The sequence below is a fragment of the Ictidomys tridecemlineatus genome, chromosome 11 (genome assembly GCF_052094955.1).
Source record: "Ictidomys tridecemlineatus isolate mIctTri1 chromosome 11, mIctTri1.hap1, whole genome shotgun sequence".
In the NCBI taxonomy this organism is placed as follows: Eukaryota; Metazoa; Chordata; class Mammalia; order Rodentia; family Sciuridae; genus Ictidomys; species Ictidomys tridecemlineatus.
The window spans coordinates 49370521-49389126 of record NC_135487.1 but is presented as its reverse complement, the minus strand read 5'-3'; the positions used below and the strand labels follow the sequence as shown (position 1 = coordinate 49389126).

The window sequence follows — 18606 nt, the reverse complement described above, 5'->3', positions numbered from 1 at the left end:
TATTTACAAAGAACTTTTTATCCAAAGGACCTCTAATTATATAAATAAACATGTGATTCATTTCACCTGAAAATGAAATAATTATTTTTAATTGGAACTTTGATAGCCAAAGCTAGATTTCCAGTTGTTTTGCAAATATGAACATTACAAAACAGTTTCACAGATCTTACCTTTGTTAGAAATTTATAAAGGTCAGTATGTAAAATACAGCCATCATCATTTACATCTAATTGCTTAAATGATTTTAGCAGTTCTGCTTTTGAAGTAGGTTTTTCCTTCTTTAAAATTATACAAAAATCATCAAAATTCAGTTTAGCAGTTTGAGGAGTCCAATACTTATTAATGGTCTTTTGGGATGGATTTCTTCCTGCATACTGAAGAGCTGTCCAGTAAAAAAGTATTATTTGTTATTGTGACACTTGGAATTGGTATTTAAGGTGTAATTTTTCTTCCAGTCATTATATATTAAACAAAGTTCATATATACCAATATATTATCTTTGGTGTTGACAATCTAGTTGTTATTGTATGTCTGACTTTTGAAAACAAACACATATATTCTACCAGCTAAAGAGTCTTGATTTATTAATGCCACCAAAATTAAATGAATTTTCACTGTTCTGATAATTTGGTTCTCAATATACAAGTTTTGAATAACCAATAACACTTGATTAATTTAAGAACTTTTAGAGAAAAAAATGATTAAAAACACCACCCACTTAACTGTTTTGAGAACATAAGGATAATGACAAAAAGCTTGAATTATTACTTTTTCTGCCTTAACAAATACTTTAAGTAAAGAAGAGCCATCATCATTTACATCTAACTGCTTAAATTATTTTTGCAGTTCTGTTTTTGAAGTTCTTCCTTCTTTAAAATTATATAAAATTATGAAAATTCACCTTCAATCATTCATTTTAAGATATTAATGTCAATAAGGCATGATATCTAAAATGTTCACCATTGCTAGACAGGCTTTCCAGAAAATGTTCCACGTCAACTGTATGCACAAAATAGTATACAGGTGCAGTTACAGCTCGGCTAAAAATCAAGAATGTCAATACCAGTTAAACTACATTTCATTTTAAATCATGTTCTTATGAAAGAAAAATAATGTGGAAAAAGTTGTGTTATTTTCATGTAATATCACACTAAAATATAATGGTTTTAAATAATTATAGGTATCTCTTTACAGTCGGATAGAATTACATAATTTGCAAATAAACTTCTGCATATTAAGTTATGATTGTCTAAAATTAATAAATTATGTTTCCTGAACACCACAGAAGAAATTAGCAGAATTTTAAGAATAATACTACCTACTTCTATTTTAAAACCTTATATTGGATATTTCCACCTAAAATGAGAATTCACAGATTTGTGCCACATAAATCATACTAATAAAAGGTTAATCTGGGGCTGGGGTTGTGGCTCAGTGGTACAGTGCTTGCCTAGCACATGCAAGACCCTGGGTTAAATCCTTAGCTCCACATAAAAATAAATAAATAAAAGGTATTGTGTCCAACTTCAACTAAAAAATAAATATTAAAAAAAAGGATAATCTGAACGTTTTGTAATTTAATGTAATATGGACTAGTAAATATTAAACAATTTAAAGAAATACCCCAAGGAAATAGAAATTGACTCAGGTTAATAAAACAAGACATTTGTTCAGTCAGTTATAGTGAATATTTATTGTAGACAAGCATACATACAGTGAAATTTTTTCAGATACAAACTGTTTAGTTCCAAAGAAGTTTTATAATGTAAATAGGAAGTCTACATCTAAAGTAAAAAAAAATCTTATTTGTAGTCATAACTTATGGTCAATAATATTTTAGAAGACAAGGAGAAATCTTCCTATTCTCTAGATTATCCCAGTTCATTGTATCTAGATAATTTAAATTTTGGCAAAAAAGGAGAATCAAGAAGATAACCTAAAGGTGACCTTCAAAGCTAACAGAAGTTATAATGGTAATAACTGCCATTTTTTATTCACCTATAATGCCTTTGTGTAATTTGTAGCATTGAAACCTATGTATATTTTTTATTTCCACAGGTTTATTTTAGATATAGACAAAACCCCTGATTACCATGCTGTGCTAGGACCAAAAGATAAATATTTTGCCCACTATATGAACAGACAATTCCATAACTCATGTATTAACAGAATCAGCAAAAGGACATTTATGTTTTAGGATTCCATCCCTAGCCAACTCCTACCCTTTAAAAATTGGAAATACAAGTAGGATCTAAATGAAGTTGTGATTTGCAGATCAAAATCAACATGATAAAAAATATTTTCTGTCCAGCCTTGGGAAAATTAATGTGTAACTCTTTCCCACAAGGGGCAGCTTAGTACACCTGCTGCTATCTTCAGTAACAACAATATAATATACATATATACATATATACACACATATATTGTTTTTTAAAATGTGCTGTTAATTACAAAAGAACAATTTTCTCAAAATGATATTAATTATGACAAAATATGTACTAAGTAGACATCCCCACATCTAAGAAACTGATACATTCTAGTTGTTACTAATTTTAATCTTAAGGTTTAGAATTAGTTGGAATTAACTGTTAACTTTGATGACAGTGAAAACATTATGTAATTGTAGATGTTTAAAGGTTGACAAGATACTGATCTTTTGCCAGGGCTTAATAAGCTTTGACATGAGTCTATAATACCTGTATTATTTATAAAGTGGCAAAAAAGTTTCTAAAGCTCTGGTAATGGTACTGCTCTATCTTACTTTGAAATGGAAATATCAGCACATATTATGTGCTAGGTGGCAGAAGGATATTACTAAAAGTAGTAAGAAAGAGATATCATTGGTTCACATTACTCCTTTTTAATAACTAGGTTATATGAAATCAATTATTACAATGTTACAAAGAATATTCCACCATAAACCCAAAAGACAATTCCACTGAGGAGACAAAAACTGCATTATCTTCCCAGATAATTTCATAAGACTGACAGTACCTTAATACATAGTCATTAATTCACAAACAAAATGCCATAGCTGTGGAAATCATGTTAAACTTGTAAACTTAGCAGATTTATTATCTCAACCTCTTTTTCAAAGAAGGAAAAAAACCTCAATTACTTAAGAAATAGTGGCATATTGGACTTAAATTAATTGGATCTCTTCTTATGGCATTAACACATATTAATTAAACACTAATATTTAAAATTAAAAATGGAACATTTTACCAATTTAAAAATTATGTAAATCAAAGTAAAATTAATTCATAACTTTAAAATTCATGTTAATCCTGGGAATTTGCATTTAAACTATTTTACAAATAATGTCTTTTATTTAAACATCAAACAAATTTTAATCTCTTCAATTCTCATTGTCCCCAAAATGGATTTCCTTAAATAGAGATCTTATTATATAGAAATTCAAGAAATATGTCAGAGTTTTGGTTTAAGGTAAATACTTCTAAAGATGGAAAAAAAATAACTCATTTTCTCTACTCATAAAGTTATCAGTATTGAAGAAACAGACATGAGTAGTCAGGGTATCTAGTATTGTTTACTGTTCTGTTAAGACCAGGGACCTTTATGTCATTTGATACCCTGAACAGGATCAAATTCATCAATTTGGGGGGACATTAGTAACCAGAGGAATTTTAAACTATAACAATGAAGAGAAGCACTAAGAGACAAAAACAAACAAACAAACAAAAAACCACTAAATTATTATTCTCTTTTCAAATTTCATTATCTCCAAATAGTTCTCTTTTAAAGTCATTTGGCCCCACTTTTATATACCTTTTATATTTTTCTCAGGATAGGTCAAAATTTACACTAATGATTTAGAAGCCAAAAGTGTTTTAATTCTACTGTGATAAATTCCAAAGCAGCAAAATGAGAATAAAAAAATTTGAAAGCAAGTAGTAGTTGGTGGAATCTTTCAAGATACCAATCTAGGTTGCATAATTTTATTTTAAAGTTCTTAGTATATGTAACTTAAACAAAATGCCATAATACCTTACTGTAGTTCTATTGCTCAAGCTTCATTATGAAACTGAGATGGTTTAACAATGTAAATCTAATTCCAGTCTTTCTGACCTAGCAACATTCAACAAATAAGGCAAAACACTTTTAAGTTAAAAAATTTTACCTAGGCAAAGTTGATCTTTAGAAATAATGTTTTCTAAGCTGCTTTTGAAGATAGTTAAGTAGGCAGCTCTACAATTCATATAAAATATCTCTTCTTCAGTTAGTGGAAATTTCTTTGTTCGAGGATTCTCTGAAAGCGTGGATTTCTGACTAGTAAAAGCCGCATCACTTCCTGGACTGACGGCCATTCTACTAGAAAATAATTTCAAAATTGTTTTAGTCAATATTAATCACCTAAAATGCAAATGTCATTACACCTTTCTAGTGTGTGGGAGGATCACAATGTTAAAGTTTTTATATGTAGAAGAAAAAGATGTTATAGTATGTATGTAGACTAATTATAATGTTAATTTAAAATAAACCCTTGGCAGTTGATTCCTAATTAAACACACATATAAACACCCACCCACACAAATTGTCCCTCCAATATGTAATAACAGCCCAAAGAACAAAGGCATAAAATAACAACAAAAGATGAATCAGGATAAAGTAAAAGCATACATCTATTCTCTAAATCCATCAGATGAGACTCTTAATAGGTTCATTGAGAAAATTATATTAGTTAACATACATAAAGCATGTAGAACATTGTCTGACACTTAGTAAATGCTAAATAAACTGTAGATAAAGTGAAACTACAGCCAGGCATGATGGTATACAACTGTAATCAAAGCAGGTGGGGAGGCTAAGGCAGGAGGAGCACAAGTTCCAGGCGGGCCTTAGCAACTTAGTTGGGCCCTAAATAACTTGGTGAGAACCTGTTTCAAAATAAAAAATTAAAAAGGGCTGGGAATGTAGATCAGTGGTCAAGTGCCTCTGAATTCAATCCCTAATATGTAAATAACCATAACAAAAATGTGAAACTCCATAATAATGAGATTTTTTTTACAGAAAGCACTTGGCACCCATCCTCCATGGCAGGATTAACCAAATCATTTCATTAACATCTCAATAATGCAGCTCCTTATTTCAAAGAACTGAATTTCAAAAAAATAACTGAATTTTTACAGTCCCATTTATAGCATTACCACAGAGCTTTACTGTGTTCCTTTACTACTAATAATATTTTGGGTTTATACAGCACCTCTGCTCATAAGACTTAATGAACTGTCACACATCTTACTTTACCCCTACTTTTGTCCATTTTACAGGTGAAGAAATGGAGGGACAGAGATGTCACTTCGCCTGTAAGTAGTGAAAGGCAGTAAATTTCAGAAACAATTTACTCTTTGTTAATGTGAATGAAGGCTTATTAACAATGGCTACTATGAGGTACTAAATTGTACTGGAGGTCTAACAGCTTCCAACATTACTTTATCCAGCTTTGACTTCTAAAAATACATTTTAACGTAATAAATTGAAATTTCAAGTTCAACAATAAAATGACACAGGTAGGGTCCCCTTCAGGACTCATTGGATTCTTACTCAGGGGGCCTAAATCACTGGCACCTTCTTGAATTATATAGGTCTTTTACACTTGGGAAAGAAAGATAATAATCGCTTATCATGGATGAAGTACCCTATTTATAATACACAGACCGCCTGCCTGACACTTTCATATTACACCAGATTTAGAAGGACCCCATAGGGATGTGGCGTCACAGTCTGGTTACTGCAAATTGGTATCACTATAATTAAGCATCAGAGTTTTAAACACATATGCGAGCACGCACCTTCACACAAATGTAAAAGAAAACTGTTCCAACAAGGAAGAATGAATGTTCTCTTTGCAGCAAGCAATTTTTAAACGAAAAAAAATAAAATAAAATTTAGGATCTTCTTCAAAATACTCTTTCCAAATATGATGAGTCTCTCACTTGGAAATCCCACGGCGGAAATGTTCCAGAATTCTATTCTCCCCTTTTCTGTGAAGAGAGACTAAACTGAAGCTTAAATAAATATATAATTGCACCCCTCAGGCTTGGAAACCTCCTTTATTTAAAACTCCAGCCCGAGACCGAGGCAGGGGCCTAGAGAGTACACGGCAGCAAACGGCTCCATAAATAACCAGGCACACAATAGCAGGAAAAATAAACTGTTAACAAGCGCCTCGGGCTTCTCAAGGGCCAAGTGGAAACAGAGCCATGCAGCCACCGTCCCTCCGCAGTGAAGCACGGTCTAGGCTAATCTCGAGCAATCTCTGTTTTCAGATTTCTCCAGGCATAAAACTGCATGTGTAGGTACATTTTAGGGACATGCGTAGACCAACTGCTAGGAGGACAGAGACGCACAAGACGCGGGAGAAGAGAAAGCCGCAGGGGGAGGGACAGAGGGAGGGAAGAGACAGAGACAGCGAGCTGTTTGCTACCTAATTCCACTTCACAAACGAGGAAGCACAGCCCGTTTTCTCCACCGGTCCGCGACCCTCTCGCAGCAGTCCGACCGACCTCGCCTTTCTCTAATTACCATGGCAACTGCGCCTCTCTGCCACCGGAAATAAGACGCGGAGCACCTCCCTAAACGGTCCGGCTATAAATGTAGGATGAATTGCTCCAGAAAGAACAGGCATGGTTTTGCTGCTCCTCTGTTCGAGTATTTCTCTGGCCCGAGCAGTGAGAGGGTCCCGTGTTACGCGCGGCGGGACTGGATGTGGGTTTGGGGCCTAGACACCTTATGCACCCCTTTCCTCGCACCTACTCGGATTCCTCATTGCGCGGAGGGTGTTTCGGGCGGACCGCGTTAGGTGTGACACCAGGAGTGCCCGCTTGCCCGCGCTTTTCAGTTGCAGCGTTTCCTGCAGCTGGTTAGTTCGTTTTGTCCAGCGGCGGTGGTGCCTCCCTGAGATTCGAAATGCCGTAGGTATCTCCTGCCCAGATATTGCTGATTTGTTTTATGAGTAGATATTATGTGGCCCAATAGCCCTTTTTTTTCATTTTACTATTGTAAGACTATAAACTTGTGTTGACAGTACCCTTAATTTACCTCTTCTCCAGCAGCACTCATCATGTAGTCTTTGTTTACTTCTGTTTCTCCAAGCCTTTTGACAGATTGTATAGGTTGTGGACTCTATGTAGATAATGCCTAATGCGAAATTTAAATAGGTTAACTGATCGAGAATGGGACGGTGTAGATGAAAACACGACTGTTGAGCCTTATGCTGCCTAGATTAGGGCAGTGAATTAATACAAACTCTCGAAAGTTTTCAGGAACTGGATCTTGGAACCTGGTTTCCACTCAAGACTCTCATTATCCCCGAAGTCAATTATAGACTCAGTTTTCTTACTTATGAAAATAAATTTGTATTGGGTAATCTCCAAATTCTCATCCAACCCCATAATTGATTTTTGAAAATGGCTTTAGAACAAATGATAATATTCATTTGTTCTTCCTCTCCTACATCCATCCTATATTTAGATGAATTAAAACGCAGTTAACTGCCCTGCAAAACTTTTTTTTAAATCACTAAATAACTTTAAAAAAAATCAAATTTGGGGAGTGGGAGGAGTACAAAACAGTACATCCTCTGGATACTCCTTGTCCCCCAGGCTGACTTTGTTACTACCCCCCTGGAGGAGCATATTCCTGTATTATTTTCAGAGTTGAATGAAATGCAAAGTAAAACAGCAGGGAAAATATTACTATCAAATAGAAAATTGATGGGAAAATGAAAAGATGTGCAGAAATAACAATAATCTGTATTTATGGAATCTTTAATTACGATCTTGGTACCGTATTTAGCAATTTACTTACAGTTTCTCATTAGATTAAAAAAATCCCTATCATTTAGGGGCAACTATTATGTTTACTTTATGAATAAGGAAACTCAACATCTAAAGGCTGTCCCATAGGTATCAACAAATGTGTTTTACTTATGTCCTTAAAGGTTATGGATCATGGAGTAGGTTTTTCATTCCCCAAAATTAACTACAAAAACTTTTCTCCCTGTTGTAGCATTAGATAGATCATTCAGTTATCATATATACAAAGCTACAAAGGTAATGTAACAGAAAATCCCTGAGTAGGAATTGAAAACAAACTGGTGATATTTCCTGAATTGTGTTCCTGTTCTGTTATAGAAATGGAGAACCAAAAAAAAAAAAAAACTATTAAAAGTGGAACTTTCTTAATGTCTTCTTAACATGGTACATGTTATTTTAGGAGAGTTTGAGTGTTTGCTATATATGTGAGAAATCAACTTCAAGATTGTGTATGGAGTAAGTTTTTCATTCCCCAAAATGTTGTAGCATTAGAAAGATCACTGTTCTCATATACCAAGCTACAAATACACAATTGTGACTATTTGTGACTATACAATCTTAAGGTTGACGTCTCACATATATAGCAAGTTTGCTGAGTTAATATGTTTTAACAGAGAAAGTTAAGGTCAAATTCACAGTTTAATAATGCATGAAGCGTAATAGCATTTTAGTTGAGGATCGCTATCATTGTTAGTAAACTTTTACTTTTAAATGCAGTAAATTCTGAGGTCTTACATGGGAGTGGTTCAAATAGTGGTTCAAACCATTTAAAAATGATTCCATCTTCAAATTACATATGAAGATGGAATCATTTTTAAATGGTGTTGAGATGATGAGTTTTTGGTATGCACTTGCAAGGCTAAATGTATAATATAACTTATGGGAAAGAGTGATCCATATTCTAATTTCTTTACAACTTGACAGGGAAAAACTACACAGTGATGAGTATTTGTGAAAATATATATGGCCTAAATGAATCTAAAATAAACAGGAAAGCAAATGTCCAATGACAGTAGAATGGGTGGATGAGTCTTAAAAATATAACAAGTGAAAGAACCAATTTTGAAAGACTACATATTATCTTGAAAAGTTTAAGGAGAAACTTTGGGGTTATATTTGTATGTGGTAAAAGATAATTTGGGGGAAAATCAGGGAATGACAAATACAAAATTCAGTTTAATGGTAGTATTTTGTGGGAAGCAGATGAGATAGAGAAGAGGTGTGTGTGTGTCCCCAACCAAATTGGTAGTAATGATCTAATTCATAAATTATGTGGTGAGTTTTGGGGTATTCATTTTCTTATGTTTCATAATTTTCATATCTTACATTTATTTAGTATGTTAAAATGCTTTTGAAAGGATTTAGAGATTACCTAAGTTTTCAATAAGTATAGTTTTCTCTACCTTCTGTTTGGTCCTTTGAATACTGCCTTAAAACAGAGGAAACAGATGAATTAAATAATTGTTGCTCCTAGTTTCTTTCTTTCCTTCAAAATTTTCTTTCTGTGTAAAATGAGAGGCATTATAATTTTTCTATCTAGATGAAACCTTCACTTTTTTTTAAGAGTTTAAGTAGAAAATCGTGAACTTTGAAGTAAAAAAAGCCAAAATTGAAATCTTGGTTCTGTAAATTAGCCTTGTGTTCCTTAAATTGTTACTAAATGTTGTCATCAATAAAATAGTTGCTCAGTAAATATATATTAATTGAATGATAACATTGCTGTTTTGAAAATATTTTATCCTGTATAAACATAATACATTCCATGTTTAGATTTGCATAATATTGAAGTCAAATATAATGGCTTTTGCTATAACTGTCCCATTCAAGTGCCTTTTTTCTTCTTCATCTTTTCCTTTTTAAAGCTTCCTAATATCATTGCTAAGTCTTTGTAATTAGTGTACATCATCATGCTAATTCAGCCAAGGACATTTGATCAGTTAACTTTATTCTGTTTCAAACTATGAAAAAAGATTACTTTTAGAAAACTGTTTCTCAGAGTAGGGTCCATTCTGCTGATATATTTATACAAGTCTGAAAAATTTCCAAAAGAAGTTTAAAATACTATTTTTCCATGATAAAAGAAAATGAATACAGGCACATTCTGGATCTGCTGAGCTTTTTTATTGAATTGCACCTATTTGGGTTTGTTTGTAGTCATACTGGTGCTAATGCCAAGTGCAATTATTTTTATTTTGTGGGTTGATTTTCAAAATTCAGAGTTATACGGTTTCTTTTACTTAAAAGTTTTCTATAGTTTTAAGGAGGTTGGTAATATTGTTAGTACTTGCTACGATATGAAAAATATGAAATTTAGAAATAATTTTTTCCTGCTTGTAAAAGTATAATAGAGAACAGAATAACACAACCTTTGTATAATGGTATTAGTATAATGGTGTGATCTTCTAATATATAGACTAGAATTTTTTAAAGTCCTTGTTGTTCCAAAAGAACTAGATTCTGCACAAATCAGATTTTTTATTGCGTTGGTGAACTTGTAGGGAATTAAATCCCAAGGGATAAACTAAAAATAGCTGAAACTAAACTGTAAGGAGTAAGTATAGATGAAAGATGGGATTATCCTGCATGGAAAGTATGTGTACATGTGTGTATACATATATAGGTATATATGTATTTTTTTCATGTTGATTTGATAAACTTAGGGCTAGAGGCAAGGTAAGGAATATAAACTTGAGATTTAGCAATTAAGCTATGAGAGGAGCTAAATGATACCTGCTTGGTATGGATCCTTTGGCTAGTGATGAAGTTAAAATATACATCTGTGGAGGACAGCATCTTCATTTTAGGCTCCTAGATTTTTCACAGGTTAAAATCACAGAATTACAAATAATCAAACATAGAAGCTCACAACCAGAGGTGAAAGTTAGAACACAAAATAACCAACAGCTTTAAATTCCAAGGGCCTTACAAAATTAATTATTACAGGTACAGTGTGAGATAATTATTATAATGTTTAAGGAAACCAAAAGTGGAATCACAAAAATTGTCAGTTAATAACAAAATATTTTTTTAAAAAACAGATTTTTAAACTAGGATGAGTAAATAGTTTAAAACACACACACACACACACACACACACACAAACACACACACACACACCCCTATACATCCAGTTGTTGAAATGAAAACTCAGTGCATAGGGTTATGTGTTATGTGTCAGAGTAGTTTGTGTTGAATTAAATAACAATTTTAAACTTCCATAGATAACATATTTTAAACTCTGGACAAAAATATTAAAAACACCTGGAGCAACCATCACCTGGGAGAAATCAGAGAAATTGGACTGACCCTTGAAAGAAGGAAACTACAATGGACTGGGCTTGTGTTGTTAGTGGTTAGACAGAAGTCAGTCCACGTTGTGTAGTACAGGTAGAACTCAGCAGAAATCTCTTGTTTTGCTGGTTTGAAGAGTCATAGGATAAGTTTGAGATTACTAGACTTGCTGGAAAATAAAGGGAAAATCCTGTAAAGAGAATAGCTCCAAATGTGGTTGTAAATTACCTAAATTCTTGGTGGATTTCTGGGCCATGCATGGATTAGGGAAACTCCGTGAACCCTGGGAGGAATCAACAGCTGGAATCCTGAAAGAACTGAGCAGAGATTTCAGCTGCTTCCCATTACAGGAAAAAACAAGAGTTTAGTGTTTGAATTTAGTCAAGTTAAATGCCCAGACTCAGTACTTTCCAGGGTAAGATAACAGAGTTTAGGATTTCTGCATCATAGCATCTACAGTATACCATATACGTTAAAATACTAACAGCCATGCAAACAACAACAGCTGCTGTTGGGAGAAAAAAAAATTAAAAATTGACCCTAAGACAATGCAGATTTTACAATTAGTAGATGGGAGACTTTAAAGGACTTAGATAAATTTGTTCAAGGATTTAAAGAAAAAACTGGTCACATGAAAGCATACCTGGGGAAATCTCAAAGATAAATGGAAGCAAATTTTAAAAAAAAGAAGAAGCAAATGGAAATTTTATATCTGAGAATATAATGTAACTGTAATAAAAATATTCATTCTGTGAACTTTGTGGTAGAAGAAAAGGTCAGTGAACTTGAAGGTAGAAGAGTAAGAAATAATCTAATTAAAGGAATAAAGGTGAAACACAGATTTTCCACAATTTATGTAGCAATATCAAGTGGTTTAATGTGTAATTTGAGTCATAGAATCAGAAGAATGGGAATGGAGCAGAAAATATATTTTTAAAAATTGTGTATCCTAATTTCTCAATTTGCTAAAAATCATAAAATTGCATATCCAAAGAAGTTCAGTAATTTCTAATTAAGGTTTAAAGTTAGTGTGCATAAACCTATATGTATAAGCATACACTTAATTTTTTTACACGTACATACATATAAGGGAAACTATTCAACTAAAAGCTAACTTGTCATCAAAAACAGTGGCATAAGTATCAATTAATGCCAGATTTTGATTTCTAAATACCACTTGTTCATTAAATAGAACCATTTTTCATTGGAGAAAAAGCTGAGTCTAAGTCAGAAAGTTTTTTGTATATATGCTAGAAAATAAGAAGGTGCTCAAGGAGTTATGAGTACATGAGGTAAATAGGAGCTACCATGAAGCATAGATGATTCTCTTGCAAATGTGGGACAGTTAAACATAAAAATAAGTAATGATAGGAATGGCTTAATATCCGTTGGCAAAAAAATGCATGACACTATATAGTGATATAAGTGAATAAAGGAGAAGAGAAAACTCTTCCCTGGAGTAGAATGTTAGTTAATAAATATAAACTCCTCAAGTTATTACACTTTCAGAAGGAATCCATAGGGGATTTAGTCCAAGAAATGCATAATCTGATCATGGGGAAATATCACATAAACCCAAATGGAGAATATTATACTACAATTAAAATGACTTGTACTCTTGAAAAAAAAAAAAAGTCAAGGTCAAGGAATCAAAGAAAGGTTGAAGAATTTTCCTAGATTAATGGAAACCAAAGAGATGGGATAATTAAATATAAAGAGTGATCTAGGATTGGATCTTAGACATGGAGAGAAATTGATTATACAGAATATTATTAGGACAAATAATAAAATTTGAATATAGACTGTTGATAATAATGGTATGATACATTTTTTAATTTTGTATTTATGTAAAATAATGTTTTCATGTTTAAAAAACACATGGGAATGATAATGGGTAAGGGTGTACTATGCCTCTAACTTATTCTAAATGGTTCAGAAAAAAGTCTGCATATATAACATTTATATGTATGTGTGTTGAAATAATGTTAAATGGAACAAAATGTAAACAATAGTGAATCTGTATAAAGGATAAGAAGAATTTTTTATTGCAACTTTTTGAAAGTATAAGATTATATAAAAAGTAAAAATTTACCCCAAATTTATTGAAGTTTCAAAAAATTTAATGGATGAATTAAATAGTAGGTTAGACACAACTGAAGAAGGAATTAGAGAACTGGAAGATAAATCTAAAGAAATTGTCCAAAATGCATAAAGAACAATAATATGAAAAAGGAGGCTAGAGATATCAAAGATAAAGTCTAAAAATAATTTTCTCTTTAGTAATTTTAGACTTAGAAAAGCATAATGGAGGAGAGGGAATATTTGAGGAAATTATGGATTAGAATTATTTATGTTAATAAGCACATAAAAATTTGCAAAAGCTAAATATTTGTTTCTTTGAGACTAAGTTTTAGATAAAAATAAATGCAATTATTTAAATGATTAATTTATGTGATACCTTTGTTCTGTTGCACTTTGGGATTCCAAACATGAACAAATACTGTACTACCTAGTATTAATTTTAGTGGAAGAGATAGTTCAATAAGCATATTTAGAACTCATAACCCATCATTTAACTGACTAGGTATTAATAATGTAAATAATTTAGTCTATTGAGGAAAAACACATAGATTATTTTAACATAAGTTTAGTAAAAGGGTCATGAACAGCTGCTATTGACTACAGTAGAAAGATCAGTACTGCAAACTAGACAGCACCGGATAAAACTTCTTAAAAGATGATTGTGTTGAAGTCTCAGAAATAGGGTAGACATTAGCAGTAGTTTTTTATGATTATTTTTATGTTGTAGAATAAAAATTTATACAGAAAAGTACATAAAATATCACCCATCTATCATGTTTTAATTCTGTTAGACCTAGTTGAGCCCTTTCAATGGAAACTCCTCTAAAGGGCAAACTTATATCCTTTCTTCACTTGTAGGTACATATAATCTACATGTATAAATTATCTATAGTATATGTAAACTTTTTGCAGAAGGAATATTAATGAATATTTTATTGCATATTAAGGAATATCCATTCAGGAGTAAAATGGTCTTAACTGTATTTCTCATTTTATTCAACCAAAAAAAAATCTCATCTTTCATCCTCTGGTGTTAATATTCCTAAATATATTCATTTGACTTCTGTAAAAATTTTTTTCATTAATCTTTTGACATCATAAACATATGTTGCCCAGGACACTTTTGTCATGAAGAATAACAGGATTAATCATTTATTTAGATACTTCACATGGTGACCATACTTTTGCATGTAATAGGTTGGTGTTGCCCTCACTTATGCCATGGTAGAGATTTTTTATGTGACCATTAGAAATATTGAACATAAAGGAGCATAAACTTGAATGAAACAGAAAGGTTATAGAAAATTCTTCTCCCTTTTTTACCTGTACTTGGAATGGAAAATAAATCATTTCATATATCTCAATTTATACTTAAGAAGTCACATGGGATGTGAATTTAGCCATTGCCTTTCATCAAAGGATTTCTAAGCATCTCATGATCATACTCAATAATCCTCTAAACACTCTTGTGAAGTTAGTAGCTGGCAACATTATTGTGTCCATTATAGTGAGGAGTAAATGGAAGCACTGAAATACTAAGTGATATTTTTATCTTCCACTCAGAAATTTCTTACTACTTTACAGGCCAGTATTATTATCAACTTTATGAAGCTTAGTGAGATTATGTGATTTGCCCAACCTTACAGAAGAATTTGGCATAGCATCAAAGCTCCCTGAGTCTTATCTGCTTTGCTAAGTTTATTCTTCACCCCCTATTCCTTTTTTTAAATTTTTATTGTTGGTTGTTCAAAACATTACATAGTTCTTGACATATCATATTTCACACTTTGATTCAAGTGGGTTATGAACTCCCATTTTTATCCCGTATACAGATTGCAGAATCACATTGATTACACATCCACTGTTTTACATATTGCCATACTAGTGTCTGTTGTATTCTGCTGCCTTTCCTATTCCCACTCTCAGCTTTGCCACTCAAAAATCATGTTTAATCTAATGTTTTAAAACTCCTATTTTAAAAAAAAAAAAAAGAACCTCAAATCATATAATTTTGTGAGCTTCTAAGAGTTCATTTCTGGTTCTTGGTTAGGAATCAAATGATAGCTTTTTTCCCCCTAGAATAATTTCTTTAATATTGAAATTGATGTTAGTAACATAAAGCTTTTCTACTCAATTTGTTCTGATCAATCAGAGAATCTTACTCAGGGTACTACCATGTAGTAAGCTAAATTTAAAAGGGGAGGATCTTCTTATGGAATAATTTATGGTAACTCTACAAAGAGAGTTACTGTCTCTCCTCTTGATATAAAATTGCATGCAAAATGTTTTTGTATCTTTTGAGAATTCCAACAACAATAATTCTGGTAGGTTTAGTCAGTCTAAACCTAGTGTGCCTAAAGATGGAATATAATATTTAAATTATGGGCACAGGGAAATTTGGGTAGCTTGGAGTGAGAAGTTACCTACAGGTGATGTACGATTACCCCTAAGAGGGAGGTATATTTATATTTTTGTGCAGTCATCATCACCAGCCATCTTCAAAACTTTTTTCATCTTGCAAAATTGAAACTATACCCATTAACAGTAATTTCCTATTTCTCTCTTCCTTGGGCTCCTAGCAACTACCATTCTGTTTTCTGTATCTATGAATTTGACTATTCTTATATGAGTAAAATCAAGCAGTATATTTTCTTTTATGACTGGCTTATTTTAGTTAGAGTTGTGTCTTCAAAGTTTATCTGTGTTGTAGCATGTGCCAAATTTCCTTTCACTTTTAAGGCTTAATAATATATTCTTGGGTGTGTGTGTGTGTGTGTATGTGTGTGTATGAATGATAACATTTTATTTATCCATTTATCTGTCACAGGACATTGGATTGCTTCTGCCTTTTGGCTACTGTGAACAATGCTTCTGTGAATATTGTTATATGAATATTTACTCATGTTCTGGCTTTTAATTCTTTTGGAATATGGAATTACTGGATCATATGGTAATTCTAATTTTAATTATTTGAGGAACTGCCAATTGTTTTCTATAGCTGCTGCACCATTTAACATTCCAGTCAGCAGTGTACAAAGGTTCTGATTTCTCCATATCCTTACAGCTTTTGATATTTTTTTTTATAATAGCCATGCTAATGGACATGAAGTGGTATCTCCTTGTGAACATGGGTTATATTTCCCTATTAAGGATGTTGAGCATTTTTTCATGTTGATTTTTGGCCACTTGTGTGTGTGTGTGTGTGTGTGTGTGTGTGTGTGTGTGTGTAGTGTGTATGAATATCTTCTTTGGAGAAAGGTATAATTCAAGTCCTTTCCCCATGTTTTTGTGTCCAGTTTTTTAAACCAAGATAGTAGTCACAGGAACCAGATATAACTTTACAGGACTACCAGAAGTATATCACTTGTAATTGTTAAGTAATAATGGTAGGAAATAAATACATATTTTAGAAAAATATTTCTCTCATATTTAATCAAATTTTTGCTTATTCTTCCTTTATATTTTTTCTGTCTCGTATATTTTTATTAATATCATCCTAATTCATGTAGCATCATCTCATCCTTATATTATAATTGTTCATGGGTAGAGGAGTGCCTGTGTATAATAGGTGCTTATTTTAATGATTGTTATCTCAGTAGGGTTCATTTCTAATAGAATGGTAAGAATAAGATCATAAATTCGTCTGGTAGATTTGTCCTTCTTTACCTGTTTTTCAATTCCCTCACCTCAATTCAACAAAGATTTACTATGCACAGGACTGAGATTGTGACAGTAGACGGGTTTCACAAATTCTTTTTCCTGTAGACAAACTAAGCAATTTCTTAAATTTCTTCTAGTTTTGCCTATTAAATCTTTTTAGGGTACTTATAAATATTACCAACTTTCGGTTATTAAATGCCCCAGTTATCTGAATTGTACATTACCCTCAATGAATGAATCATGTTTTTAGATTTCTCTAACAAAGAGGGAGATGACAGCCTATTTTAACTCAGCTCACTTTCTTATTACTTTTATATAATTTTTCCATGGGCTTTCTAAATCCACTAAGACCTAATCTGGAAATCTTTTTAAGTTCAAGCACTGTGTTGCTTTCTTTAAAAATCAACTACTGATTATAAAATAATATTTTGAAAATTAGTATCAGGGTGTTCTTTTCTAAAAGGACATCTTTTAGATGCTGCATCTTAGCATCATTTAAAAACAAATAATAAGAAAATTCTGCATTGTGTAACTTTAGTTTTTGATTATACTTTTGAAATATTATGAAAAACAGAACACCTCATGTACTAAATAGGTCTATATATATATATATTCCAAAGCTAAATACTTTTTTAAATGATTTGCCATTTTTATTTACTAATACCTGTGTTCTCACTTCATTGAGAATACTTGTTAAATTGTTTTTGTTTGTTTGTTTGTTTTTTCAGTGCTAGGAATTGAACCCAGGATCTTACACATTCTAGACAAGTTTCTTACCACTGAGCTATATCCCCAGCCCCTAAACCAAATTTAAATTGACTTCTAAAAGATACAATTATTTAAAATAATTTAGTCTCAAGAAATAATGTTGTGATTGAATGATGTAAATATTATAGCAAAATTAAGTAAACCTTCTTTAGATATTTATTTTTGTATTTATTATTTACTGCTCAATAATTTTCATAGATTGACCCATCTCTTTCATTTTTTTTATTCCTATATGTTGTTTATGAGTCACCAGTTATTTTTGAATAATCATCTTCTAGAATCTATATAATTTGGGGGGTTCTGTAATTCAACACAATCTTTTGCATAATATCCCAATCCTCTAATAGTTCAAATAATTTAATTTCTGTTTCTCAGGGATCAAGAAAGTACTTTTAATGCTGCATTTGTCACTGGGAAAGCTAGTTTAATTTATATTGACCTTTTTCTCCTTTGAGCATTTAGTCTGCATTCAATAAAATGTTGATGATTGCTCTTTAGAAGACAGCTGTACGAAATAAAGTATTATAAATATTCAGCTTTCCTTTCTAAGCATTGTCACCAACAGCTGGGCTTCCAGTTTAACAGAACAGATTTTGCACACAGAGAGCCTGGCATGTTCCTGAATCAGTTTAGTGAAGGAAACAAAAAATAGTTTCTTATGGATTGGGGACTTATAAAGACATAGAGCATCTGTTCCTCAGTTAAGTCATAGTCTGGTTGCACTGAATCATGTTTAATGCTAGAATAATGTGCAAAACTTTTTTCACCTTGCTCATACCTTTAACACATGATGGGCTATTTCTGTTTCATAGTACAAATCATATACTTTGAACATCTCTATTGATGGTATGTAAATTATTTTGCTCTTATGTAAATTATTTATCTTTCAAATTTGTCTTTCAAAGCAGATAAATATACTAATTTTTCTAAGACTTTTAATACTATGATTTTAAATTGGTAGTGCATGT

At 32.0% G+C, this 18606-nt stretch overlaps 2 protein-coding genes across 10 annotated transcripts in view; one reads left to right on the top strand and one right to left on the bottom strand.

Moving 5' to 3' along the window:
- Efcab7 (EF-hand calcium binding domain 7) overlaps positions 1 to 6400 on the bottom strand; it is a 45914-nt gene extending 39514 nt beyond the window's left edge. For 2 of the 3 annotated variants that reach the window (XM_021734832.3, XM_021734837.3), the window contains exons 1-3: positions 5814 to 6400; positions 4142 to 4329; positions 171 to 382 (exon numbers count right to left, since the gene is read on the bottom strand). In XM_021734832.3, coding sequence (XP_021590507.1) covers positions 171 to 382; positions 4142 to 4328 — 399 coding nt within the window. In that variant the 5' untranslated portion in view covers position 4329; positions 5814 to 6400. Of the gene's footprint in view, positions 1 to 170; positions 383 to 4141; positions 4333 to 5813 lie in introns of all 3 variants that reach the window. The other variant, XM_021734833.3, reaches the window with a different exon arrangement.
- Positions 6401 to 6562: 162 nt separating this feature from the next.
- The window catches only part of Itgb3bp (integrin subunit beta 3 binding protein), a 51928-nt gene continuing 39884 nt past the window's right edge, over positions 6563 to 18606 (top strand). For all 7 annotated transcript variants that reach the window (XR_013427846.1, XR_013427848.1, XR_013427847.1 and 4 more), the window contains exon 1: positions 6563 to 6935. Coding sequence is in view for 4 of the 7 variants with exons in the window: in XM_078026403.1 (XP_077882529.1) it covers positions 6931 to 6935 (5 nt within the window). In the remaining 3 variants the exon portion in view is untranslated. The remainder of the gene's footprint in view (positions 6936 to 18606) is intronic.